General features: G+C 39.3%; 1 protein-coding gene across 1 annotated transcript; it reads right to left on the bottom strand.

The window, feature by feature from the left end:
• Window positions 1-19: 19 nt before the first annotated feature.
• On the bottom strand, window positions 20-27,952 carry LOC306855773 (short transient receptor potential channel 5-like; the record flags this gene model as incomplete). Its single annotated transcript, XM_079394638.1, has 10 exons — window positions 20-853; window positions 2,500-2,589; window positions 4,257-4,298; window positions 6,174-6,383; window positions 8,306-8,501; window positions 10,646-10,968; window positions 11,102-11,241; window positions 13,940-14,276; window positions 25,631-26,152; window positions 27,566-27,952. 10 exons carry the CDS (start codon window positions 27,950-27,952, stop codon window positions 20-22), a joined length of 3,081 nt encoding a protein of 1,026 aa, XP_079250764.1.
• Between the last annotated feature and the right edge of the window lie 21 nt (window positions 27,953-27,973).

Below are 27,973 nucleotides of genomic sequence, written 5' to 3'. Positions count from 1 at the left end.
TAATGAGCTGACTTCGCCTCTACAGCTGTGTCGTAACTGACTCCTCTTGTTCCCAGCTGGAGGAGCCCAAACTGTCACAGGGTCCCACCCAACCATGGCACAGATCATCACTGGAGGCCAAGAGCTGAGCGCTGGAGGTGGTCAAGCTGGAAGCACAGTGCAGCGGGGGGAGTGAGTGGCTGGTTGGCCGGAGGACGAGACTGTCCCTGCTGTTTGCCTGTTGAGATGTGGCCTGGACTGGGTTCTGTTCAGTCTCAGGTGGTCCCAGTCCCAGCGTGTGCAGGTGCATCTCGCTCCGAGTTACCTTTGACAGCATCTGGGGACCATGCCAAGACGTTTGCGGTACTTGGTCTGAGATGCTGTATGTGGACTGCTGATCTCCCGGGGTTTCCACATGTTGGTCCGGGACATGTCCGTTCATACGAGACATTAGCATTCCCAAACGCTGCAAAGAGTTTTTCTTGGAGCGAGAAAAGTGCTGCAGGCGGCTGCTGGTCCGTACAAATGCAGACGAGCCGGATTTGTTGTTCCTCAAGCCATTGCTTTCTGGTTTTTCTCTGGCCGGTCCCGACATGGACTTGAAGAGAACCGATACGCTGAACTGGGACTCTCGGTTTCTCCTGTAACACTGGGAGAAGGACGTAGATGCTTTGGATTTGGACGACTCTCCCCCATCCCCAAATCTGGGTCCTCCGAGCCTATCGCCCTCCTTGTCCTCTTCTTCCTCAGACTCAGCTGTTTCGTCCTCCTGAGTGGCCTCGCTACTAGAAGAATACGTGCGTCGCGGTGGTTTACGGTTGCCCAGCAGGTCAAGAACCTCGTAGCGGAAGCTGGAGATGTCCTGCTTAAGTTCCTGAATGCAGAGAAACGGAATGCAATTACCGGAGTGTAAACTGCACCACCTAATTACAGAAAATATTCTAACGTTATGACATTATCTTCATGACTTCTGGTTCTTCTGGTTTTCCTTGCAGACTGAATCATATCTGGAGTTTATCATCTTCCATAATCAGTCTCTCCTCAAATGTCTGAGGTTTAATATACAGGAGATGATGGCATCAAAAATAGAAACCAAGCAACCAATAAAATGTAGTTTTGATATATTGTGCCTAGTTAGGTGGTTAAGAGTTCACTTTGCACTGAAAGGTCCTAAAAAGAAAATCGCTATTTAGGCTATGAATTTCATAGCAAGCAAAATTGATTTTTATAAGATAAAGTTTCCCACTCTGAAATTTGATTGGATGAGCCATGTCTGAACCCACATCTGTGATCGCACATCAACCAAACTTTACATTTATAGAAGTTGCTGTATTGCACTTTAAACAGTGTTCAGTTAGGCCAATGAACTATTAATTTCATATTAACAATTAACAATAACATTAATGACGGTAAATATTTACTAAACACTGTAGTCCAGGGTTCCTCAATAGGCAGCCCGCGAGAGAAAATTGTTTGGCCCGGCGATCACTTCAAATAATGTCCTGAAAATTCAAACGCAGCATCAGAAAGCAACATTAACTTACATCGTGTCTACACCGGACGCGAGCGGCGCAGCGCGGCGTGGCGCAATGCAACAAAATACAATAGGCTAGATATTATAATCAGTGATGCTGTCTACACTGGATGCGGCACAGTAAACTGCTGACTCGTTCTATTTATAACGTACTGACACAAAGTTCAAATGATTTGCAATGCTTTGTCGCGTCCAGTTTAGATACTATGTGACAGCAAAAAGTGGAGAGAAGAGATCCAGTCTGGAGATGACCAGGAACAGTTGATTTGCATGGCAGACATGGAGATCCAGATTTTTTGTTTGTTCATTTGTTTTTAATATTCAACAGGCAAAGTTATTCTGTATCTAAATGCAAAAATGTTCATAATTATTTATCTGAATATTTATCTTGTGACCATCTTGTCTATTTTAACAAAAGCAACAATAATATAATAATTGTAATAAGAATCATTTATATATTTATATATATAGTTGTAGTCAAAACTTTACATAAACCTTTCATAATCTGCAAAATGTTAATTGTTTTACCAAAATAAGAGGGATCATACAAAATGCATGTTATTGTTTTAGTACTGACCTGAATAAGACATTTCACATAAAAGATGTTTACATACAGTCCACAAGAGAAAATAGTTGAATTTATAAAAATGCCCCCGTTCAAGTCAGTACTAAAACAATACCATGCATTTTGTATGATCCCTCTTATTTTGGTAAAATAATTAACATTTTGCAGATTCTGAAAGGTGTTTGTAAAGTTTTGACTTCAACTGTATATATTTATATAATTATATATTTATTGTATATAATTTGCAGCTCTAATTCAAAGTTAATTTATTCTATAAATATGTAAATGGTTTATATTGTTTATGGTTTATATCTACTCAACGTTATTGATTTCATTAGTATTCATTTCTAAAGTGTGTTTCTTCCACATAACAGACAAACCTGCATAACTGATCATCATGGCCAAAACACAATCCTCATACCTTGAAGTTCTCCTCTGTCAGCCCTTCGTCTGTTTTAGCGCTGCGGATCATGGCTGCAACATATCGCTTTACCAAGTTTCTGATCACCTCCTAAAAACAGCCACAAACAGGATGGACTTCAATACATTTTTCTTGACATATTACATTCTGATCTACAAATAACCCTGTTTTCCTCTTCAATATGAATCACAAGAACTTTCCACACCCCCAATGGAGGTGATGATTTATTCTCAGATAGGGTGATGGGCTCTGAATGTGATTGGCATGTGCAGTTTTGGGCATATTCATGACATATGTATTAGCGGAAAATCTGCATGTGCATTCATTAGCATTTATTTGCATATCCAATAAAAAATGATCCAGCGGTGGCTCTCTAAACACGCTAACGCACAACAACAAAATAACAGCTAGTGCAATATCCGCTACTGCAGCTCTTGATTGTTGGTGAGAAACATTCGTCTGTAGCAATTATATACAACTTCACACTCACGAAAGACCCTGCTTAATAGAATAATCACTCAAAAATAGCAAATCTGTCATTATTCATTCTTATGTAAGTCTGTATGATACTATTTTTTTTCACACAACATAAGAGATTTTGAACAATCATCACACAGCTCTTGCCATACAACAACATTCATTAGATTCACAGCTGTCAACCTAAAAAAAAAAAAAAATGTATCGGAAAACGTCCTATGACTCCGTATTCTGTATGTGAATCCATTCAGTAGATTTGAAATTTAATGGGGGTTTTGTGCAACACTGTTTTCAACTAAAAATTGAAAAAAATTTAATTTCATTCATTTACACGACAATAGCGTTTGGGGGCCTGAAAATGCAATTTTTTGAAAACGATATGTTATCAACTCCATATAAGCTATAGACATCGCCATCTACTGGCCTGGCATGCATAATGCGTATATTCATAGCTCGTTTGTGAATAGGATCATTTTTACTACGTTGTTGTCAAGTTTGACAACTCAAAAGTCTGACAGCGCAAAAGGGAAAACTTTTCAGTTTTTAGTACAGTCATTGTTGTGTAAATGTACCCTGAGTTGTCATTCTCTGATAATGTTGCATCGTCATCATTTATGGTGTTTTGACACCCTTTTGACTATGAATTACCATTATATAGTGCATAACTGTAAAATTCCTCCAAAATGTCTGTGTTCCACAAACAAAAAAATAGCAGCATACAAATGAGAGAAGTGTGATTACTGCTTTAAGTTCCTCCCTGCGTTCACATACATTACATTGTTTAGTGGCAGCTGTGTTGTTCCATAATGGATGTTTGTTACAGTGTCGCGACCTGCACCAGACGTTGCTGGAGTCTGGATGGCTATGTATTAATGCACTAGCAATCAGCAGGGATTCTGTGGTTATAAAGTTCAAAGCAGGACAGGGTGTAATGCAATTAGAGCAAGTAATGAATATGCACTGATTAACAACATAATATTTATTTTCAGTGTGATCATGCACGATTTATTTTAAACAGATTTAAAATCCCTTATACATGATTTTTCTCTTTGTAAGCACCTAGAACTATCATTGACGAAAAGACATTCACATTATACAATGTGCAATGCTCTAATAACTAATTAATATGCATGATGCCCATAGGCTAATGTTTGTTTTCTCATTTAAATAAACTGTTGGAATTGTTAACATGAACAGCAAGGTTCTGAGCCAACAGCATGCTGGGAAACGGATTAATGACACGGATGCCAAAATGTGATGGTCAGGCCAAATGTCATTACCTGGTAGTGCTGGTTCTGAATGAGGTTATCGGCATGCCTTTCCTGAAACGGACAACAAAAGCAAATTTCAACAATACATATGTGGCATTATGTAATACTTATGATCCAAAGGTGATAGTTTGAACTATCAGTAACTGTTATTTTAGTATTGTTGATGCTCTAATATAGTTATTAATATTTTGATTTTAATACATTGAATTTTTATATTTTCACTTTGATTTTAAAGTATGTTTTTTGTCATTTTCGTTATCTTTTAAATGTCTATATATGGTTTTTATAAATATATTAGCTTGTTTTAATTATTTTAGTACTTCAAGTTAAACTAAACAAAAATGGAAATGTATGTCACTAGCTAAAATGAAATATTTTTTGTTTGCATTTATTTTTTAAGACTTTTTTAATGGTGTTAATTTTACGATAACACCCCTAAATAGATAACTTAAAAATTAAAACTCTTCTCATTTCTACACCTTCATATTGTTCCAATCCAGCATGACTGACTTCAGTGGAACACAAAATATAGTGTTAGAAGTACATGGATATACGATTTGTAGCTTTAATATGTAACGTTTTACTTTTAAAAGGCTTGCCAGCTCCAGTCCCCATTCATTGTAACTGTACAAAAAAGAGCGACCAGCAATTTCTTTTAAAATCTACTGGCTTTGTATTCCATGCTTGGAAGAAAGTCATGCAGGTTTGAAACAACATGAGGTTGAGTAAACAATGACAGATGTTTCATTTTCACATAAACAGATTTTTGAAATTACCTGAAACAATCTCAAAGCATTTGACATGCCTATTCTTCTTCGAAACGCCAGCTACAAATTCAAAAATAAATGATAGCAGTCTTACATGATGATTGTTAAACCCAAAACTGTGCACTCCATGTGCTGTGTGTGGGAGAACATGGGTGAGCGAGCTTGCAAAAACAGTAGAGCCCACCTCACAGAGGAGAGAAGTTCAACTGATCGAAAGATGTCTCGGGAATTGGTATGGTTGAAGCGGGGTTGCCTAGCAACCAACATCGGTCTGGGGCAACTTGAGGCTGCACGCCAAATAGAGAAGCACTGGCAGGTTCAAATAAGCCTTAAAATTATTTCAAAGGCAGTTTAGGATTTATGAAGGTTTATTTGCATCCTTAGTGTTAATATTATTACATTAAACTGTTATTAAAATATGCAAAAATACTCTTTTTTTTCTATAAACATTTTATTTCACTCAATGTTTATTTTTAGTAACAATTGTTTTTTTTAGCAGGTTTTAGTTTTAATTAACTATTTTTTTGTGATATGGGCCAAATAAGTATTAATTATGTTGAAATAGTTGTTTTGAAATAGATTATATTTCTGATTTGAAATATGTTATAGTTAATGTATATTATAATCTAGATTTTGGTCTTGTTTCACTATAATATGTCTCCTCTTGCATGAGTAGAAATAGCCAGCCAGGAGCATTATGACTATGGCTGCCATGTGAACTGACTTGCCTTAAAGGAACTCCAGAGTAGTTGCAATAGTGTTCTGAATGGTTGCTTATTGGCTGAAGTCGAAATAGCTACAGTATATTCAAGGTTTGTTGATGGCTTGGTCCCTTCTCTCTTTTTTGTTTTTGCCTATTTAATCATCCACCGGGCTGATTTTTTTAGATAAAGATTAGCTAAACTTTCCTCAATAAACCGCATGCTTTGAGATATAAATCATGTGCACAGCACAAACAAAATATATTTGGGGAAACAGAGTTAACAAAGTATGAGAGAAGCTTGCTTTTCCTAATTCTAGTGATTCTTCAAAAATCACTGTTTATAATAACAATTATGCTGTTTTGTTTGCTTTGTCAAGGACTGCGTTAGATTTATTGAGTGAAAGCTATAATGTGCCACCCACGCTGCATACACAATGAAAGCGCGCAGAGCATTACCGTGAACTCTTTGAGGTTTTTGTGTTTACACTCCTCGTCATGTCTAGGCTCTCCATGTCCACACAGACGGCAGTGCAGCCACACAAACAGGTACCACACAGACTTCGGACTAGGCATGATGTTGAAGGGTGGTGGTAACGTCCCTCCCTCATCAAAGTAGCTCATCCACAGCTTGGTACGAGCAAATTTCCACTCGATGTCCGCGTGATCCTACAGCAGAGAAACAGACAGCCAGTTGGATGGAGGAGAGTGCTGAAACTGCCAATTGGGACAGTGTCCCAGACTGGCTTTTGTTGCTGCAAAAATCATCTTGTGATTGGATGATGTGCGTTTACTCAGAATTGTGTTTACTTGAATAACAGCTCCCATTGTGAGCCACATGCAGGGGTAAAAATGCCTCTAAATGTAGCTTATATACGCCCAAAACTAATATCCTGAAACATGCATAGATAAGAGCCCATCTGACTGTAAAAAACTAAAGAAATATGATGGTTTGTTAGTAAGAAACTAATGGCTTTAATGTTCAGAATACATACACAAAACCATTATGCATATTAATCCATTATGGATATTAAATGTTTTGAGGTGAAGTCATGTCGTTAAAACATGTAGAAACATATAACAGGCCATTATATCATAGACGGGCCCCTAAAGACCCTCATGATTGTCAGAGGTCAGCAAGATTCTTAATATCAAATAATTTGACCTTTTTATACCAAGACATATGTACAGGATTAAAAATGTCATGCGGTGCAAGTTTTCAAAACTGATTTAAAAAAAATAATCAATAAATCAATAATGAAAATATATTTAAAAGCTTTTCTGCACATTTTATTATGGTTAAACCACATGACATTTTTAGTCATTAAATTTAATGTTTTTTGGACAAAGCTAAAGTTTTTCAAAACCATAACCACATGAATACAAAGAGTACTAAGAATACTAAAAGCTTGGCACACGTGTTTTAAAGTATAGATTTTGGTCATGGACACTATTTTCCATTGACCCAGATAGTAAATGTTTTAATTGCACAAATACAATTCAAATAGCAGTTACCTTTCAATCAATAATGCACATTATTGTGTTCCTCATTCTTAAAGGTTTTACTTAGGCCCGGTTTCACAAGCGGGGCTTAGCTTAAGGCTAGGCCTTAGTTAAATTAAGATATTAAGCAACTTTTACAAAAATGCCTTAGAAGAAAACATTACAGGTGTGCATCTTGACACAGAACAATGACACTGACATATTTTAAAATATGTCAGAGCAAGATATTTTCAGTTGAGACAGCTCAAATATGCATTTTTGTCTGGGACTAGCCTAAACCTCGTCTGTGAAGTCGGGGGTATGTCACCTAGTCTGGTCAGACTGGTCTATTGACTGATTTTAGCAACTTTTCGACTGGTCACCCAACAAAACTTACTAAATACCATCCAATATGCTAGGAGACCAGATTAAGACCAGATTAATCCAGCTAAAATGTTATTTTATGCAGTATTTGAACAAATATACTTAATTTAAATATGGCACATAACTCTTTTAGCCTCTGGTTAAAGCAGAACGGTTAATTGCAATTTATACTGAATATTTTTATTTTATAATTTTTTTTTATTTTAGCGAATTTGGCCACATGATTACAACTGATTTTAAACATTAAGGGCCAGATTTACTAAACAGGGCAAATTAGTGTGAGCGCAATCCTATAAAAGTGCATTTCCATAATAAACAACGCAATCTACCAAGAGCAACCCAAATTTTTGAGGCAGTAAATAATGGCACAAATACCAGTAAATTGACTAGTGCAAATATTACTAAATCTTGCTGTGATTCATTTAAATTCTCTCCTCCCATAAATTGTGTGTCTGAAACGGAACCTCCTACAAATGCATTTGCAATAAGGTCAGCTGCAAAAATTACTGGCCATGCCTTTTCATCGCTAATTTTTCACTGCATGTCTTTAGTCAATTCTGACAGTAGTTTTTTAACGTCAAAAGAGGGTTTGAGCTGGTGCCAGCTGTTAATAAATCTGGCTCTTATTTTCTCTACCGCTCTCAAACTTAATTTCAATACTAAATGATTCAGGTCAAAGTAGTGTAAACCTATTTAAAAAATCATCAGTATCAGATGGCACTTACAGCAATGAGTTGGTAAGAGTTGTTCATCATAGCGATGAGCATGTTCAGCAGCACCACCAGTGAGATGACATTATAAGTGCCAAACATGGTGGCCCCCACAAACTCGGTAAACTCATGACGAGCCTTCACATTGGTAACATACAGATTCAGCAGCCCAAACACAGACCAGAAGAGAGACTGAAGAGTTTCAAACAGTCTGGGAAGTCAAAGAGAGAGAGGGACGATAAAGAAAGAAGCAAAGCAAGAATTGTTATATCTCCAGTTTCTTCAAATACACATATACACATTAAGGGAAAGTTAGAATTGGGCACTGAATTTGAAAGGGTTTAAGCCTGCACTATTATCAGCAATACTGTTTTTATCAATATAGCTAAGAAGGAAACACACAAACTGAAAGCATCAACTTTTCAATGATAATTTACTGTCCCAGTTTAATAAGCAAAGACAAGCATAGCATTTTTAGGCTGAGTTCCCTGAAAACATTTGGAGACTGTAACTTACTGTAAGTGACCAAATACTTAAGAGAGTACAATTAAAGGGATAGTTCACCCAAAAAGGACAATTCTGTAATTAATTACTCCACGTCAGCAGCAACACCTCAATATCTTAATTTGTTTTCCGAAGATGAATGAAGGTCTTACGTGTTTGGAACGACACGAGGATGAGTAATTAATGACAGCGTTTTCATTTTTAAGTGAAGTATCCCTTTAAGCACGAACATATAAATCATTCTTATAACTAACAAACTAACTACCTGCAAAGTTACTCAAGTTACTTCCCTTGTTTGAATGTTTTAAGGGAAAGAAAAAAAAATAAACTTTTAAATTTGATGGAAGGATGTATGAAAAGATAGAATGGTAGACAGACAGACAGACAGGATAGATAGATAGATAGACGGACGGACGGACGGACGGACAGATAGAGTGGTGTGAAAAAGTGTTGGCCCCCTTCCTGATTTTTAATTTTTTTGCTTGTTTGTCACACTTTAATGTTTCAGATCATAAAACAATATATATTAATCAAAGATAACACAAGTAAACACAACATGCAGTTTTTAAATGAAGGGTTTTTTTATTAAGGAAAAACAAAATCCAAACCCACATGGCCCTGTGTGATAAAGTGTTTGCCCCCCTGTTAAAACATAACTGTGGTTTATCACACCTTAGTTCAGTTTCTCAAGGATGTTCAAGCCAAAAAAGCTAAGCTGGTTTGCTGGTCTTAGCTGGTATAAAATGGTCTCTGAGCCTAGTCCTACTGGTGCTCAGCTAGTTTAGCCAGACCTCCCAGACTTTCTAAAATCAACAGAGCAGTCCAACCAACCTCAGGTTCAGGTCAGGCTCAGATATCAACTAGATCAGCTTAAACCAGCTAAGACAACTACTTTAATGTAGTTAACATTGTTTTTAGCGAGCCCCATTCAGTCTAGAAACAAATTTATCTTGGCTTCGGAAAACTTTGAATTTAGTTCTCAAGTTGGACTGCTTTAATTAGACATTCCTCTGAAAAAACAATGGCCAGGCTGATTTAGTAATTTTGTACCATGACAGCCACTGGTCACCATCTTTTTTCAATGTATGGAAATTAAGTGCACTTAATTGTATTGAAAGTGCACTTGTGTGCTTCAAGCTTAAAACTGTATATGTAATATAGTCTCTGTAGTCTCACAGAGCCAAATCTACATAGTCTATTGTCTCAAATACACTATAATCAAGCTCATAAAATCATAAAATCATTCAAATGTAATTTGAAACACCTCATCTGTCGACATGATGGTGGTGAATTGCAGAGCTGATGTAAACATATCCACATTGCTATGATCAGATGCTTTCTTAACTGCTGTTTTCTCACTGCTGTCATTTTTTGTTCTGTTTATTTTGTTATTGAGAGGAAAGCATGCAGCACATATGTGACCCTGGGCCACAAAATCAGTTGTAAGGGTCAATTTTTGGAAACTGAGATTTATATGTCATCTGAAAGCTAAATAAATAAGCTTTCCATTGATGTAGCCTATGGTTTGTTTGGATAAATATTGAGAAAATTGCCTTTGAAGTTGTCCAAATGAAGTTTTGATACATTTACGGTAGGAAATTTACAAAATATCTTCATGAAAACATGATCTTTACTTAATATCCTAATCATTTTTGGCATAAAAGAAAAATTGCTAATTATGACCCATATGGCTATAGCTACAAATAATACATTGCTGGCTGCAGTTCACTTAATGGCCACCGGTGTCGCTATTAACAAAGCTTTATGAATTCTACATATAGCTTCTTTAAAAGTATGCTTCTTTTTAGTCTTGACATTCGACTAAAGGACTTCACAATGTGTTTCACTCACGTCGAGAAGGCATTGTTCTGCTTCTCACAACGGATCCCTTTGCAGTGGTTGGGCTCTTCGGACGCCTTCGTCTCATAGTAGAAGTAGAGCTGGTTGAGGCCGTTGGCGAAAGCCAGCAGCACAAGACAGTAGATGAAAAGGAACTTGAGGATGTCCAGCAGCATGCGGCCGAGAGAGATCTGCAGTGGGCCCAAGTGAGAGTTGGCGGTGAACAGAGAGATGAGACGCAGAGAGCTGAAGATATTGGCGATGGCGAATAGAGCCTCGGCGATGAGCGTAGGGTGCCACATCTCCCACTCCACACGAGGACGAGAGCTGTTGTACTGATGGAGAGAGAAGATATGAGAGATAAATGGAGACAGTTCTAGTTCCGGCTACAAGCTGAAAATATTTACAAGTGGTCTTCTGTAATAATTTCTGTAATATTGTAGCTTGCATTAAAATGCTGGTATCAACCTTAAAGTAAGCCACCATTTTAAGAGATATAGTGGCCAGGTAGAGAGAGTTCATTGCGAAATCCATCAGGTTCCACCAGTCATGGATATACTCTGTAAAACCGCCATCCCACATCTCTTTAATCTCCGCCCAGATGAAGCCTGCAAGGGCCAAAAACGAAAAAATGAAAAACAAAACACTACAATAATGGCAAAACAGTACAAAAAGTGCAGTTCCTCCACTTTTACTACATAGCCCTTTAGGGAAAAATTAAGAAAAAATATTTTATTTACTAAATTAAAGTTATTCTTCTGCATAATTTCTTTCTTTTTTTTCCTGTATTTTTTCCCCAGTTTTGCCAGTGTTTGCCCTTTTGGATTATTATTTAATTATGTATAATGTTATTTTATTAATTAATTTAATTATTATAATTTTTTTTGTTAAGATTAAAAGCCAAAAAAATTAAATAAATAATAGTTCTGCCAGTGTATAAGAATAAACATTTGCCCTTTTGGATTTTTTTTTTTTTTTTATTTGTTTAATTTTATTTAATTTTTACATTTATTTATTTTATTTTATGTTTATTAAGATCAAAAGACAAAAAATAAATAAATAATACTGGAAAACATGTACAGTACTTAAAAACAATTTAAGTCATTTAAATGACCCTCAGGGTCTCTGTAACATGCCCTAAAACTAATTAATTGAAATAAACAAAACAGAAAATAAAACACAAAAATGGCAGACATTTTCATTGCTCCTGCACTGCCTAGCGCTCATATTCACAAAAATAAAGCAAACTCTGATCTCGCTGATTGCACCTGTCCTCCAGACTACAGATAATTTTTTTTCAAGCCTTAACTCGTGTCTAGTTCTGGGCTTGTGTGTGCTTTGAGAGAAAACCTCAAGCCATTAGAGTCGTGGTCAGAATTATTGGCACCCTTGGTAAATATGTTCAAAGAAGGCTGTGAAAATTAATCTGCATTGTTAATCCTTTTGATCTTTTATTTGAAAATTTCACAAAAATCTAACCTTTCATTGGAGAATAAGAATTTAAAATGGGAGGAAATGTCATTATGAAATAAATGTTTTTCTCTAATACACGTTGGCCACAATTAACGGCACCCTTTCATTCGATACCTTTTGAAACCTTCATTTGTCAGTTTAACAGCTGTAAATGTTCTCCTATAATGCCTGATGAGGTTAGAGAACACCTGACAAGATCAGAGACCATTCCTTCATCCAGAATCTCTCCAGATCCTTCAGATGCACAGCTCCATGACGGTGCTTCTTCTCTTCAGTTCACCTCACTCATTTTCTACAGGGTTCAGGTCAGAGGACTGGAATGGCCAGCAGAAGCTTGGTTTTGTGCCCAGTGACCCATTTTTGTGTTGTTTTCTAGGTTTGTGTTTGGATTATTGTACGGTTGGAAGATCCAAACATGACCCATTATAAGATTTCTAACAGAGTCAGTCACTTATTGATTTTTTATCTGTTGGTATTTGATAGAATCCATGATGCCATGTGTCTAAACAAGATGTCCAGGAGCTCCAGCAGAAATATAGGCCCACAACATCAAAAATACAGCAGTATATTTCATTGTACACATGGGGTACTTTTTATCCCTGTGTTCACCAAACCCATCTTGAGTGTTTGCTGCTAAAAAGCTCATTTTTTAGTTTCATCTGAGCCATAGAAGCCAGTCCCATTTGAAGTTCCAGTCGTGTCTGATAACTGAATATGCTGGAGATTGTTTTTGGATGAGTGAGGATAATTTTTCTTGAAACCCTCCCGAACAACATGTGGTGATGTAGGGGTTGTTTGCCAATTTTTTAAAAAGGTTTTCTGACCCCGAAACTCCTTTCTCTTCAATTCTCCAGCTGTGGTTCTTGGAGAGTGTTTAGCCACTCAAACTCTCCTCCTCACCGTGCATTAGGACGATATAGACACACGTCCTCTTCCAGGCAGATTCATAACATTTTCTGTTGATTGGAAATTCTTAATTATTGCCCTGATGGTGGAAATGGGAATTTTCACTGCTCTAGGTCTTTTCTTAAAGCCACTTCACTAATTTGTGAAGCTCAATTATCTTTTGCTGCACATCAGAAAAAAATATTCTTTATTTTTTCTCAATGTGATGGATGAATAAGGGAATTTGGGCTTTGTTTTCCCTCCTATTAATATTTCTGTAAAACATTAAGCCATGGCTGGATAATTTCATGTTCATAATCCCCCTGGAGTGCTCAAAATTGTAAATATGAATAGGAATATACTTCAGAGATATTTTACTCATAAGAATTTCTAGGCGTACCAATAATTGTGTCCAACGTGTTTTTGATAAAAAACATTTCATAATGAGATTTTACCTCATTTTCAATTGTTTTAGTTCAATGAAAGTTTACTTTTTGAAAATAAAAGATCAAAAGGATTAATAATGCTGGTTTATTTTCAGAGCCTTCTTTGATCATATTTACCAAGGGTGCCAATAATTCTGACCACGAATGTATGATTGAGCCCTGGTGTAATCAATCCTGAACTGGGACTCAAGATATGATTTCTTCTGCTTTTGTCTTGAGGTCAATAAATTATGATATCAATATTTCATGAGTATTCATTTACTTCACGAGAGGGATAAAACCATAGCCATATCTATTTCCTGTGCAGGCCACCAGTTTTACTGCTTGAGAAGTGAGCCAGCTAAGTGAATGTTACAGATCAGCGTTTTTTCATTATTTGAGCTAACTGGATATTTGAGACTAGATTTTCACACTTCCAGCACAACTGTGTCCACCCATTTTACTTTAGTGCAAACTGAATGAATGATATCTATTGCACTCAAATATCCCAAAGAAGCCTTACCTAGAACCCAGGGTAAGATCATCCACTCCACGATGGTGGGTGGAGGTCCCTGTACATGAAGGTCAGTTTGCACGATATGCTGTGAGGCGAGGAGGAGGAGGAATAGGAAGGTAAGGTAGGAGGCAGTGTGGCAGATGAACTTGATGAAAGGTTTCTTGATGAAGGTTCCCAGGGTGCTCTTTGGAGCCAGAAGGTATATGAGGGAGAAGACAGGGAAGAGCAGGCCAATGATGAAGCAAGTGACAAGCTTCACTGCCCAGTGACGTCGTCTCCATCCTGGGAACCCATCATACCACAGTGTTGCCAGGAGCTGCTGGCAGTTGGGCTGAGCTACAAACTGTGAGAATATAATAATAGTTGAATGATCTAATAAACCAGTGAAATTCATGACAAATACAGATAAAGACAGTATTCAGTATCTGGCATAATATTTGAACTACCTGACATTTAAACATTAAATGATCTGACAAGATGTAACAAAAATGTTTCACTTATGGTTCTTCTGTAATTCTGTGGTGCTAATTATTATTTTACTATTTATTTTCATGCAGTATCAATACTTTTAGTAAATATTTAGGTCAGGTACTTTTTAGAACTTCTATCATAACTTATGGAACACTAGTTTAGTACATTTTGTACTATCTGTCTATTTCTTTTTTTTTTTTTTTTTTAAAGGATATTTTGTTTTTGCATGGATAAGAACTTTAACATTCTGTAATATTCTGTAACATTCTAGTGCTTTTTGGAACATTCCAGACCATTGTGGGACAAGTCATAAAAGACAAAACATCCAACATATATTTCTAAAGTTTTGGACGACTCATTTTTGAGAACCGTTTATACTAAACTGTTGTTAGCATTATGCATGTATAATGTCATTTTTATGTATTAGTAAAAACAGATTAGTTTTTATAAGTTGTCAATATATTGTTTTTTACTTCATGTGCACTATGACAAAAAAATAATGTGATTTTCTTATTCAGCATGTCACACTTTAAAAAGAAACATTAAATAAAAAGGTGAAACAAAAGTTTTATAAGAATTTGTTTCATGGTGTTATATAGATATTAAGATTATACATATGTTTTATACATATTCTTAGTAACTTCATATATTATTGATAATAATATGAAAATTGAATAAAGGGGAATCTCCCAAAAGACTGTCAAGAAATGCCTAAAATAAATGTAGTGGTTAATATAATTCTTTGTATTATGCTATTACATTTATTTTTATTCGCTTTGGTACTTTTTTCACAAGTAAGGTGTATATTTTTAAAACTCTTAGTACAAAAATCCAAACTGATCACACTTGTAACACCATTCTTTCAAAATCTGATCTCATGCCTTCATTGCAATTACACATATTTTCATCCACTCAATCATTGTTTCCAAACATAAGATTATTGTAATATATATTGAGAACAATTGATCGTGATCTTCTTTCAATTTAGTACTTTTAGCAATCAGTTCATTCAAGAGCAAACAATGCAAGATACATGCTTCAAATCACCTTTGCTGCTGAAATAATTACAACAATACAGGCAATAATTGTCATGTTAGAAAATACACTTACATTACCTAACTTGCATAACTCACATAAAAGTATTTATACAGTGTGTTACTGTATCAAAAGGAACGATGATGAAGGTATGACATCTCCATAAGGTTTTGTGCTAAAACAGAGATTACTGTCAATGCAGTATGACATATCTATACTGTAACTGAACGTTTCAGATGTAAGGTGAGTTATAGTAATGTGCAGTGTCTACCATGGTAAAGACTATGCAGTTTCACATGGAATAATGCAATGTAAAATGTTGTATTTTATGCCATCTGTCTTCCTTCGTTGGATACATCTCTGATCAGTTCCTCTCCCTTGTATACTGCTGTATTTAACAAATTGCAAAACACATTTTTACAAATGAGGATGTTCTCAAAGGGAGGTTTTTGGTGATTTTGTCAGGTTTTGCTCACTTCTGGGTTCCAATTTGTCCCCAAAATATGATTAGGCACATACACGCATGCATGCACGCACACACACACACACACACACACACACACACACACACACACACGTCCATGTTTTATAGGGACATTCCATAGGCATAAAGGTTTTTATACTTTACAAACTGTATTTTCTATCGGCCTACACCTAAACTTACCCATTACAGGAAACTTTCTGCATTTTTATATTTTCAAAAAACATTAGTTCTGTATGATTTATAAGCTTGTTTCCTCATGGGGACCTAAACAATGTTTATCCTTGTGGGGACATTTGGTCCCCATAATGTGATTAATACCAGGTATACATACATACATACATACAGGTACATCTCAAAAAATTTAAATATCATGAAAAAGGTCAATACTTTTTGTCACTCATTTCAGAAAGTGAAACCCATATATTATATAGATTCATTACACATAGAGTGAAATATTTTCAAGCCTTTATTTCTTGAAATTTGGATGATTATGGCATACAGATAATGAAAACCCAAAATTCAGTCTTAGAAAATTATAATATTACATAAGATCAATAAAAAATGGTGGTGATGGGTGGTGATGGCGCAGTGGATAAGACACATGCCTTTGGTGTGAGAGACCCGGGTTCGAATCCACTGTGATACACCAATGTGTCTCTGAGCAAGACACTTAACCCCTAGTTGCTCCAGAGGCTTGCGACCTCTGACATATATAGCACTTGTAAGTCGCTTTGGATAAAAGCGTCAGCTAAATTAATAAATGTAAATGTAAAAAAAGGATATTTTAAACAGAAATGTCAGGCTTCTGAAAAGTATGTTCATTTCTATGCACTCAATACTTGGTTGGGCCTCCTTTTGCATGAATTACTGCATCAATGCGGCGTGGCATGGAGGCAATCAGCCTGTGGCACTGCTCAGGTGTAATGGAAGCCCAGGTTGCTTTGATAGCGGCCTTCAGGTCATCTGCATGGTTGTGTCTGGTGTCTCTTATCTTCCTCTTGACAATACCCCATAGATTCTCTATGGGGTTCAGGTCAGGCGAGTTTGCTGGCCAATCAAGCACAGTAACAGCATGGTCATTGAACCAGCTTTTGGTACCTTTGGCAGTGTGGGCAGGTGCCAAGTCCTGCTGGAAAATGAAATTAGCATCTCCATAAAGCTTGTCAGCAGAAGAAAGCATGAAGTGCTCTAAACTTTCCTGGTAGATGGCTGCGTTCACTGTGGACTTCAGAAACTTCACACTGGACTTCAAGCAACATGGATTCTGTGCCTCTCCACTCTTCCTCCAGACTCTGGGACCTTGATTTCCAAATGAAATGCTAAATTTACTTTCATCTGAAAAGAGGACTTTGGACCACTGAGCAACAGTCCAGTTCTTTTTCTCCACAGCCCAGGTAAGACGTTTCTGACGTTGTCTCTGGTTCAGAAGTGGCTTGGTAGCCCTTTTCTTGAAGATGTCTGAGCGTGGTGACTCTTGATGCACTGACTCCAGCTTCAATCCACTATCCCAAGTGTCTCCCAATTAGCTTTGCTTGACAGTATTCTCAAGCTTGCAGTCATCCCTGCTGCTTGTGGTTTCAAAGAACAAGAAATACCCAGAATTTTTACTGTAGAGATGGTCATTTATTGAAACTCAAATGTAAATATTCTAATATTTTGAGATACGGATTTTGACTTTCATGAGCTGTAAGCTCCAATCATCAAAATTAAAACAAAAAAACTTTTTGAAATGTTTTACTTTACATGTAATGAATATATAAAATATATATAAACTTTTTCACGATATTACAATTTTTTGAGATGTACCTGTACACACACACACAGTTTTTACAATCATTTTGTCACCAGTTTCAGAACCTTGATGTCCCTTTTACGAAACTCTAGACACAAAACTCAAAACAATCATTATTTGTAACAGGCTGTCCAATGTTCAAAATGTTGCATATTTTTAAAGAAGCCTTGCATTTGTAGAAGCATCGGTTCAAATAACTAATTTATCATGAAATGCCATAGGAACATTACTTTAGATTACCCACACACAAGATACCTGTTGCAGAGAGCGTCCCTCTGGCTCCCTCTTCGGGCCATCAGAGGGAACTTTCTCCCGAATATTAGATTTCACTACATTTCCCATCTCTCCCTATACCTGTCACTGATCACTTGCTGCCCCACCTGCAGCTCATTACCTGGGCTATTTAACCAGCCAGCTTTTGATGCCTCACTGCGAAGTCTTGTTTTGCCCTGGTGAACATTTCCGAGCGTTTTTTGATTGTTTTGATACCCTGTGTGTGACCTAGTTTAGTTTAACGTCTCCTGATAGATAGCCGCCTGCCTTTCTGACCTCCGCCTTGGATTACGACCTCTCTCTCTCGGATTGCCGCCTGCCCTGACTCTTTGCATGTTCATGACCACGTATGTACGCTGCCTGACCCGATCTTGGAACTGTTTTGACCATCCTGATTCTGTCTGTGCCCCTATACTGCTCGTGCAGTGTTCTGAATTGTGAGTGTATATTTTCCTGTTTAATAAACAAGCTGCAAATGGATCCCAGTGCTAGCAGTGAATCATCACAGAAGACTTCGCCTCAACATGATCCAGCAGCGATTTATCAGCTCACAACCGAACTTTCTGCTCAGGCTCAACAGTTGGCCGCTCACCATCATCAGTTACAGAAACTCACCTCGCTCGCCGAGGACCTAGTAAAGTCTCTTCAGAGCTTGCAATTACCCGCCGCTGCTCCTTCTGCTTCACCCACTCCAGCTGTCATGGCAGCTGCTCCCACACCACCCACGAGCGTGAACCCACGACTGGCGTTCCCGGAAAGATTTGATGGGAGTCCAAGTCAATGCCGGGGGTTCCTCCTTCAGTGTACCTTGTTTGTTAATCAGCAGCCAGCCTTATACCCCACAGAGGAGGGGAAAATCTCGTTTGTGTGCTCACTACTCACCGGAAGAGCACTTGAGTGGATAACTGCGGTTTGGAGCGGTAACAGATCTCCTTTCCTTTCTTTTGAGGAGTTCTTACAGCGGTTCCGTGAGGTGTTTGACCACCCAAGGGATGGACGGGGCGCGGATGAACTTTTGCTTACCCTGTCTCAGGGCAAGAGTACAGCTGCTGATTATGCCCTCACATTCCGCACTCTCGCCGCCCAAACTACTTGGACGGAGGACCCGCTCAAGGTTCACTTTCGACGAGGCCTGAGTCACGAATTGCAGGCCGAACTCGCTTGTCGCGACGAGGGGAGGACCCTCAATCAATTCATTGAACTCACCATACAAATTGACAACCTTCTCAGAGCTCGACGATCAACCACTCGTGTCACAACCAGAGCCTTACCCGAGAGTCACGAACCCATGCAAGTAGACACCTACCATCTCTCAGCCAATGAACGAGACCGCCGCATTGCACAACGTCTGTGCTTGTATTGCGGTGAGCCCGGCCATCTACTTAACACCTGTCCCTCTCGTCCACCAGCCAACACAACCACCCGGGTGAGTGTGACTCTTGACTCCTTGAATACTGATCATTGTTTCACAGTACCAGTTACTTTAAAGACTGAATCTGAGATATTTAATATCACAGCCATGATAGATTCAGGGGCCGCAGGGAATTTTATGTCTGTAGATTTTGCCCATAAGAACAGCATACCACTCATTCGTTGTCTCTCTTCCTTGGCAGTCGAGGCGGTAGATGGGCGCCCTTTGGGCTCAGGGAGAATAACTCCTCTGACCTCCCGCCTCACACTCGTCACTGGAGCTCTTCATCAGGAAATCATTCAGTTCTACATCATATCAACCCTTCACGCACCCGTCATCCTGGGCTTGCCGTGGCTCCGCAAGCATAACCCAAGTATATCCTGGCTGGACTCACAGATCACAAGCTGGGGATCCAGGTGTTTTATGCACTGTCTGCCGCAAATCCATCCTCTTCCCGTCCGTGTCGTCGGGATGACAGAACCAACCCCTGATATCCAAGGACTGCCAGACACTTATGACCTCAGGGAGGCTTTTAGCGAGACCAAAGCTTCCCAACTGCCTCCTCACAGACCTTCTGACTGCGCCATAGAACTAATGCCAGGCACTAGTCCTCCCAAGGGCCGTATTTTCCCCCTCTCTCAACCCGAATCGGAAGCCATGGAACACTACATTCAGGAGGAGCTTGCGAAGGGATTCATTTAACCCTCCATATCGTCAGCTTCGGCCGGGTTCTTTTTTGTAAAGAAGAAAGGAGGAGATCTCCGGCCTTGTATTGACTACCGAGGCCTCAATGAGATAACTGTCAAATTTCGCTACCCCCTTCCGCTAGTGCCTTCAGCCCTGGAACAACTCAGAGAGGCTCGGTTCTTCACCAAATTAGATCTGCGGAGCGCCTACAATCTCATCGGGATTAGAGCAGGTGATGAGGGGAAAACCGCTTTCTCAACGACCACAGGGCACTATGAATACCGGGTTATGCCGTTCGGCCTGGTCAACAGTCCATCCATCTTTCAATCATTTATCAACGACGTCTTCAGGGACATGCTCAACAGATTCGTCATAGTCTACATCGATGATATCCTTGTTTACTCCAAGACTCTAGAGGAACACATTCACCAGGTCAGGTCCGTGCTCCGCCGTCTCATCAAACATCAATTGTACGCCAAACTTGAGAAATGTGAATTTCATACCACTTCAGTCGCCTATCTGGGGTACATTATCAGTCCTGAGGGTATTGCAATGGACGACAGCAAGGTTAATGCTGTAGTAAACTGGCCCTGTCCCAAGAACCTGAAAGAACTTCAACGCTTCCTGGGTTTCGCCAATTTCTATCGTCGCTTCATCAAGGGTTTCAGTTCAGTTGCAGCTCCTCTCACTAGTATGACAAAGAGGACCTCCCATCGGCTTCACTGGACTTCCTCCGCTGTGGAGGCTTTCGATCAGCTCAAGCATCGCTTTACCACTGCGCCCATCCTGCATCACCCAGACCCCGATCTGCCCTTCATCGTGGAAGTGGATGCTTCCAACATCGGGATTGGTGCTATTCTCTCACAACGTCAGGGGGCCCCCGCTAAAATGTACCCGTGTGCTTACTATTCACGCAAACTAACACCTTCTGAACGGAATTATGATGTTGGTGATCGAGAGTTACTAGCCATGAAATCGGCACTGGAGGAGTGGCGGCACTGGTTGGAGGGGGCCAATCATCCATTTACTGTCCTTACAGACCATCGCAACTTGGAATATCTAAAAACTGCTCGCAGACTCAATCCCAGACAAGCCAGATGGTCATTATTCTTTACCCGATTTGATTTTAAAGTCACGTATCGACCCGGCACGAAGAATGTCAAGGCGGATGCACTATCTCGGCAATTCGCTGAAATCTTAGAACCCAACCCGCCTGAGAATATTATTCCTCCAACTGTCGTCATCGCACCCATTCAGTGGGACATCATTTCAGAGATCGAACAGGCTAATTCTGACCAAGATATTCCTCCAGACTGCCCCGAAAATAGGTTATTCGTTCCTGAGACTCTCCGCAACAAAACCATAGCACTGGTTCACACAGCCCTCAGTTCAGGTCACCCAGGCATCAACGCGACTGTACAATTGCTTCAGAATCGTTTCTGGTGGCCTACCCTAAGAAAGGACACTATCTCTCACATCAATCGTTGTCAAGTCTGCAACACCCAGAAACCCTCACGACACTTACCTGCCGGCCTTCTTCATCCTCTCCCCATACCCGAACGTCCTTGGTCCCACATAGCCATCGATTTCATCACCGATCTTCCCAATTCTAATGGCCATAGCACCATTCTCACTGTGGTGGATCGTTTTTCGAAAGCCTGTCGCCTCATCCCACTGCCCAAATTGCCTACGGCTTTGGAGACTGCTGAACTCTTGTGTAACCAGGTATTTCGTTACTATGGCCTGCCCGAAGACATCCTATCGGATCGGGGTCCCCAATTCACCTCCCGCCTTTGGTCCGCCTTCTTCAAGGCTCTAGAGATCAACGTGAGTCTCACTTCAGGGTACCATCCTCAATCTAATGGGCAAGCTGAGAGGCTGAATCAGGAGTTGGTGAGGTTTCTGCGTTCTTACTGCAGTAGTAATCAAATGGACTGGAGTCGATACCTGATGTGGGCTGAATACGCCCAAAACTCCCTTCGAAAACCAGCTACCGGGTTAACCCCCTTTCAGTGCATACTAGGCTTTCAACCTCCGCTATTCCCCTGGTCAGGCGAACCCACCAACGTCCCTTCAGTTAACGACTGGATTCAACGCAGTGAGGAAACCTGGGACCAGGCCCACCAACATCTGCGTCAAGCCGTAAGACGTCAGCAGACTCAGGCTGATAGACATCGGCGTCAGAACCCAGAGTATCACACCGGCCAATGGGTGTGGCTATCTACACGTGATCTTCGCCTGCGCCTTCCCTGTCGCAAACTCAGTCCCAGGTACGTGGGTCCTTATCAAATCAGACGGCAAATTACACCAGTGTCTTTTGAATTGGCTCTCCCTAATCATTTCCGTGTTTCTCCTACCTTTCATGTGTCCCTCCTGAAACCTGCCGATGGTCCTGAGGAGGGGTCAGAGGAACCGCCGGAGGATGAGGGCCCCCTACCCGTATCAATGGAGGGTGAGGAGATATACCAGGTCCGAGAACTTCTCGATTCCAGGCGCCGGGGGCGCGCTCTCCAGTACTTGGTCGACTGGGAGGGTTACGGCCCGGAGGAAAGGTCTTGGGTCAACGCAGAGGATATTCTGGACCCCAGCTTGGTGGAGGATTTCCACCGAGACCACCCGGGAAGACCGGCCCCCAGACCACGCGGTAGACCCCGGCGCCGACCACCTCCTCGCTTCCGGAGCCGCTCGCAGGGGGGGGGCTCTGTTACGACCTCTCTCTCTCGGATTGCCGCCTGCCCTGACTCTTTGCATGTTCATGACCACGTATGTACGCTGCCTGACCCGATCTTGGAACTGTTTTGACCATCCTGATTCTGTCTGTGCCCCTATACTGCTCGTGCAGTGTTCTGAATTGTGAGTGTATATTTTCCTGTTTAATAAACAAGCTGCAAATGGATCCCAGTGCTAGCAGTGAATCATCACAATACCCATACTTTCACTGTTAGTACAATCATTAAATATAGTTGTACAAAATGTGTGATGCAGGTTTCATTATTGTTCTACACATTCATACATAAAGTAGACTAGAGAGAAAAGTACAGACACTGGAATCATTGAACAAAATCTGAAAATTATTGATGAAATAATCAACTCACAACAGGTTTTTCAAAAACTTAGATAAGAAAAATTAGATAACGATAACAACAACATCAACAACAAAGATACTGTAAAAACAACAACAACAACGGTAGAGTAAAATGTCAACTGGAGTGTTCCTCACTGCACTTCTTTGTTTTCATGAACCTCGTCTCGTCTTCATCACAATAAATGTTTTCATTATGTAGCATTTGGACCAATCAGACACAAATTTTCATTAGATTTAACAAATCGATTAGTCATTAGATTAACAAATAAATCACAGACCCCTCACCCAATACACATACTGGGTGCCAGTATGTCTGTGAATGACTCCAGGCCCCCGGTTCCATGGCAACCAATCTGATAACACTAATTTTATTGCTCAAAGTAATGCGGGCAAACCAAAACTCACTTCATTTCCCCGTAGGAAAGACACATAATGCCCATAAAATGGACTCTTCTCTAATTAATTAATAGAAAAACCTTTCTTTGGATGAACACACATATCCTTCAGGCCATTGTGTATATTATTACTGTTCTTGTATATGTTCTTTTGTGTGTATGCAGTTTTATGCATGCTTATGATAGATCACTAGTTAATATTTTCTGAGTATTTTCTGTGGCCATGAAAATATCCTTTCTTATAGTTGAACTTACTATAGTATGAACTTACACTTTAATTATTCTACAGTTACTACTGGCGGCTGATATAAATAATTGTAATTGCTAATTTGCTAAAATTAGCTAAACATCTTCTGGCATGGCAAATCCAGGCCTGACATTGGTCTCCTGTGACGTCATTGCACACATTATCAATGGCCTGGAGAAGAGTGACTTGTTTGTGAGGGTGCCTATTGTAAACCTTCCACCTCCATGTGGAGAAAAATTCTTCAGTCGGGTTATGTAAGGAAAGGGGGGAGTATGGGGATAAATATAAGGTGATAAACTGTGGATGGGCCTGAAACTATGACTGCACTCTGCCGTTACTAGGAACTCTGGGCCCATTGCTCTGATTTTGCAATGGGGCCTTCTCAAAATTACATTCAGTGGGGGGTGGTCGGGCCCCCCAGAGAATATCGCTCTGGGCCCCTCTCAACCGCTGGGCTCTCAACCTCTCCTCCATGTCTCGCCTCATCCAAAAATATGAATGGTTTTCATCACCATCCTGCTCTATCACCCTCTAAAAATACATCATCTGTTGGAAAAACAAATACTGATAACAATAATATAGAATTTTTGAGGATGTTTTCTCTCCTTTTTTTCTCCCAAAAACAGCCATCTTGAAATTGATCATACCTGAACATACTCAGTCCTCACACTCGGCTTTACTTTCATAATCTACACATGCAATATTGTTAATAATTTTCCATAAAAAGCATGCATTAAGAGCAATGCAACAACTGATCGTATCAACTGATAGTTAGATCATTGTAATAAAATGAATAGACACTCAACTGTAATACAATAATAATAACACATTTTATGTTAAATTGTCATTTTGAACCGGTGCTTTTCGTTCAATGAACAAATGATCTTAGGTGTATGTGTATCCAAGCATTTTGAAAAATATGCATTTTGATCATCCGTTCTGAAATATTTGTCTAGAGTTTTGAAAAAATGACACGAAGGTTCCGATATTAGTGCAAAAATTATTGTAAAAACTGTATCATTATGGTGACATTCCATATAGGAGCAATGGGTTTTATATATAGTACAAATATTCTATCTCCCTACACTAACCCTACTCTTAAACCTATCCTAACGAAAATTGTGTTATTTTTAGAAACTATAGCTATTGAATCTATATCTATAGATATCTATAGGTGCACCTAATGATTCACTGATTAACCATTAAGAAGAGTTAGAATAAATAAAAGACGTATTAAACTGAACGAGAAGACATGCAAATGAAAAGTTTGATAGTAAGAGCTTCATGAAAGGCAGTTTCTGTGAATAAAAGATTTATATACATAGACCAATTATTTTGTGTAGTGAAAAGGATATTTTGTGATTGTGTGTATTGTACTAAATGTTTGAAAAAAAAACTGCACTTTTGATGATCTGTTGTGATATTAGTACTAAGAGTTTTGAAAATATAACAGTTGCTTGTGAAAATAGTGCCAAAGCGAATAAAAAAAGGAATTTGATGAATAAGCACATTTCTTCCCAAAATTAAAAAAAATCTCTCATAGATTATTATAGAAATGTATTGCAAAAACAAACAAACAAATAAATAAAGTAGTAGTAGTAGTAGTAGTAGTAGTAGTAGTAGTAGTAGTAGTATTGCTGTTGTTGTTTTGGTCAATAATTGTTGATGAATCATGATTTGGTAAAGTAGCACATTTCAGAATATATAATAAAAAATATGATTTGCTTTCTAACCAAAATTCACACCCCTGCAAACTGTGGATAGTGGAGAAGTGATATTCAATCCTTTCTTAAAATCTGTCAGTCTAGTATACTCACCTCTTTCTGGTGGTACTTGATGGCTAGCTTGAGCTTGGCCAGGTGTCTGCACTCACGGGGGTCCAGCTCCTCGCTGTGGTCATCCCGATGGTTGAGGATGGTCTCTAGCTCACAGGAGCTACGGGCCTGATCCAGCAAGTCTTTAGCAAAAAGTTTGCACTGCTGCGACAGCTCCTCGTACTCCTGCCGGAACTCGTTCTCCACTTTACTGAGCTCCTTCAGCTCCCAGCCCAGCCTGAACGCAGTGAGGATGGGGTCTTCGCTGGAAAGGGCGATGAGGGAGGGGCTGGCAAGAGTTTTGTAGATGTTTAGACGTGAACGAGAGTGCCGCAGGCTGTCCACTTCAGAGCTCGATACACACTCCACGCAGTCACAGCGGATCTGGTGTGGCCGCGGGACGGTGACTTTTCGTTGAACTAGGAGCTTGATTATCTCGTAGTTGTTAGTGTGGGCAGCCAGCATGATTGGTGTGATATCAGGTGTGAACTCTGAAAACTGTGTGTCCATCATGTGAGAAGGAACCTAGAAGAGTGAAATAAAAAGAGCAATAAATAAAAGTAAAAGTACACTAATAAGGAAGTTGTCAATCTTTACAGTTCAGTCCAATGTACGGTATTGTGCATAATATTAAAGATGAATCTGTCTGTTGCCATTTGTCGTTGTCTGTCGGTGCAGTGTGAACTGGCCTTTTAAAATGATTAGAGACCTTAAAGACGCATGACCCTTCAGAGCTGCTTATTGCACCACCATCCCATTTCGCCTCCCTTTACGGGTGCATTAAAATGGCCAAAATGGCTTCATACTATGGTTTTAGCTCTAACAAAATCAACATTTTCATCAGTTTTTACTGTACTGTAATCTTATTTATGGACATTTGAACTTGGCATATTTGACAATACACAGAGGCTCCTATGCCATCACCCATTTCGTACGATTATTCTCTTTGGTTGCATTAAAGCAAAACTAGGTACTTCATATTAGAAATAAAATCCAAATTTTGAGCTGATTTTACTCCACTAATCTTACTTGTAAATATGGACTACATCTCACAAAGTTAAGGAAGAATGAGTTGTTTTGATGCTCGATTTCAATAAATAGCCTGCTCTTTTTGGACTGGAGTGAAAATTATTGAGTTCTGAATGTTACATTATGTTTTCATAGTACATCAAGCTTTTTCATCTCAAAAGATCAAGGAAGAATGTATTATTTTGATGTATTTTATGAGCCGCTTCATATATGAAATGAGTCACCCTGATACCTTTCACTTAAAAAAGGCCAGTGATTGAATTCAGAGGTGTTTCCTAATGCCACCTCACATTTACATGGTGCAAAAAGTTTGGGAAAAGAAAGCATGCAAAATTATTTTAATCTGTGCTGTCCAGAGTTTCAAGCAGGAGAAAAAAAATAAATCAATTGAAAATTACAGCAAGGGCTGAAACTCTGCAATATGACTGGATATTGACACAGATTTTCACAAATCCATTAGATTCAGATTTGCAAGGTCTTGATTCGATTCATCTGCAATTTTGATTCAGTATTGATTCGTTTGCATATCAGGTACATGTCAGTCAGCCTATTGAAAACAATTAATATCTGAACTCATGCTAAAAACAAATCTCTCAACTAATGCACACAAATTCAAATACTATTCATTTTAGATATAATAATCACCACTCAAAAGGTTAAATACACACATTTAAGTCAGTTTTATATAAACTTTTTAATGATATAATTATGTTTCTATGGAAATATTTAAATGGTGGCTTGTTGTTACGACATATTTATTCAAATAAATAAGATATTGCTAAATTAAGTAAAAATATAATGATGATTTTTTCTAATTAAATGCACTGTCATATCTGTACAGCTACATGCTTTCTAATCAGAAAAGCTGGATGTGACTCTTCCTTTAAAGGAAGTCACGCCCTCACACACCTGTCTCTCGCCACTTGGCTTCTTGTAGGATAGCAGTAGCTCCACTGCTCCCACCACCTCCTTGCGGATGGCGTAGAGGAGTGCATCGCCCATGTGCACGCCATGACTCAACAGCAGCTCCATCACCTCCAGATTCTCATTCTCAATAGCGATGAGGAGTGCGCTGCGGCCCAATGGGTCCAGGCAGTTCACGTTGATGTTGTAATAGATCTCGGCCTCTTCAAGGGCCTGTTTAACTCCAGCATAGTCTCCCTTCTCCACCGCCATCAGGTAGGCTCGTTCCTTGGCGGACAGCTCAACCTCCGCCCTCACGATCTGCAGCGGGATGCGATCGCGGTACGGGGAGTTACGGGCCTTGTTGTAGTACAGCTGCGCCATGGGGTTCATGTGGACTCGGTGACATAAAAT

Source organism: Barbus barbus, assembly GCF_936440315.1.
Source record: "Barbus barbus genome assembly, chromosome: 36".
Taxonomy (NCBI): domain Eukaryota; kingdom Metazoa; phylum Chordata; class Actinopteri; order Cypriniformes; family Cyprinidae; genus Barbus; species Barbus barbus.
The sequence above is the reverse complement of the archived record's forward strand: the minus strand, read 5'-3'. Positions and strand labels throughout refer to the sequence as shown.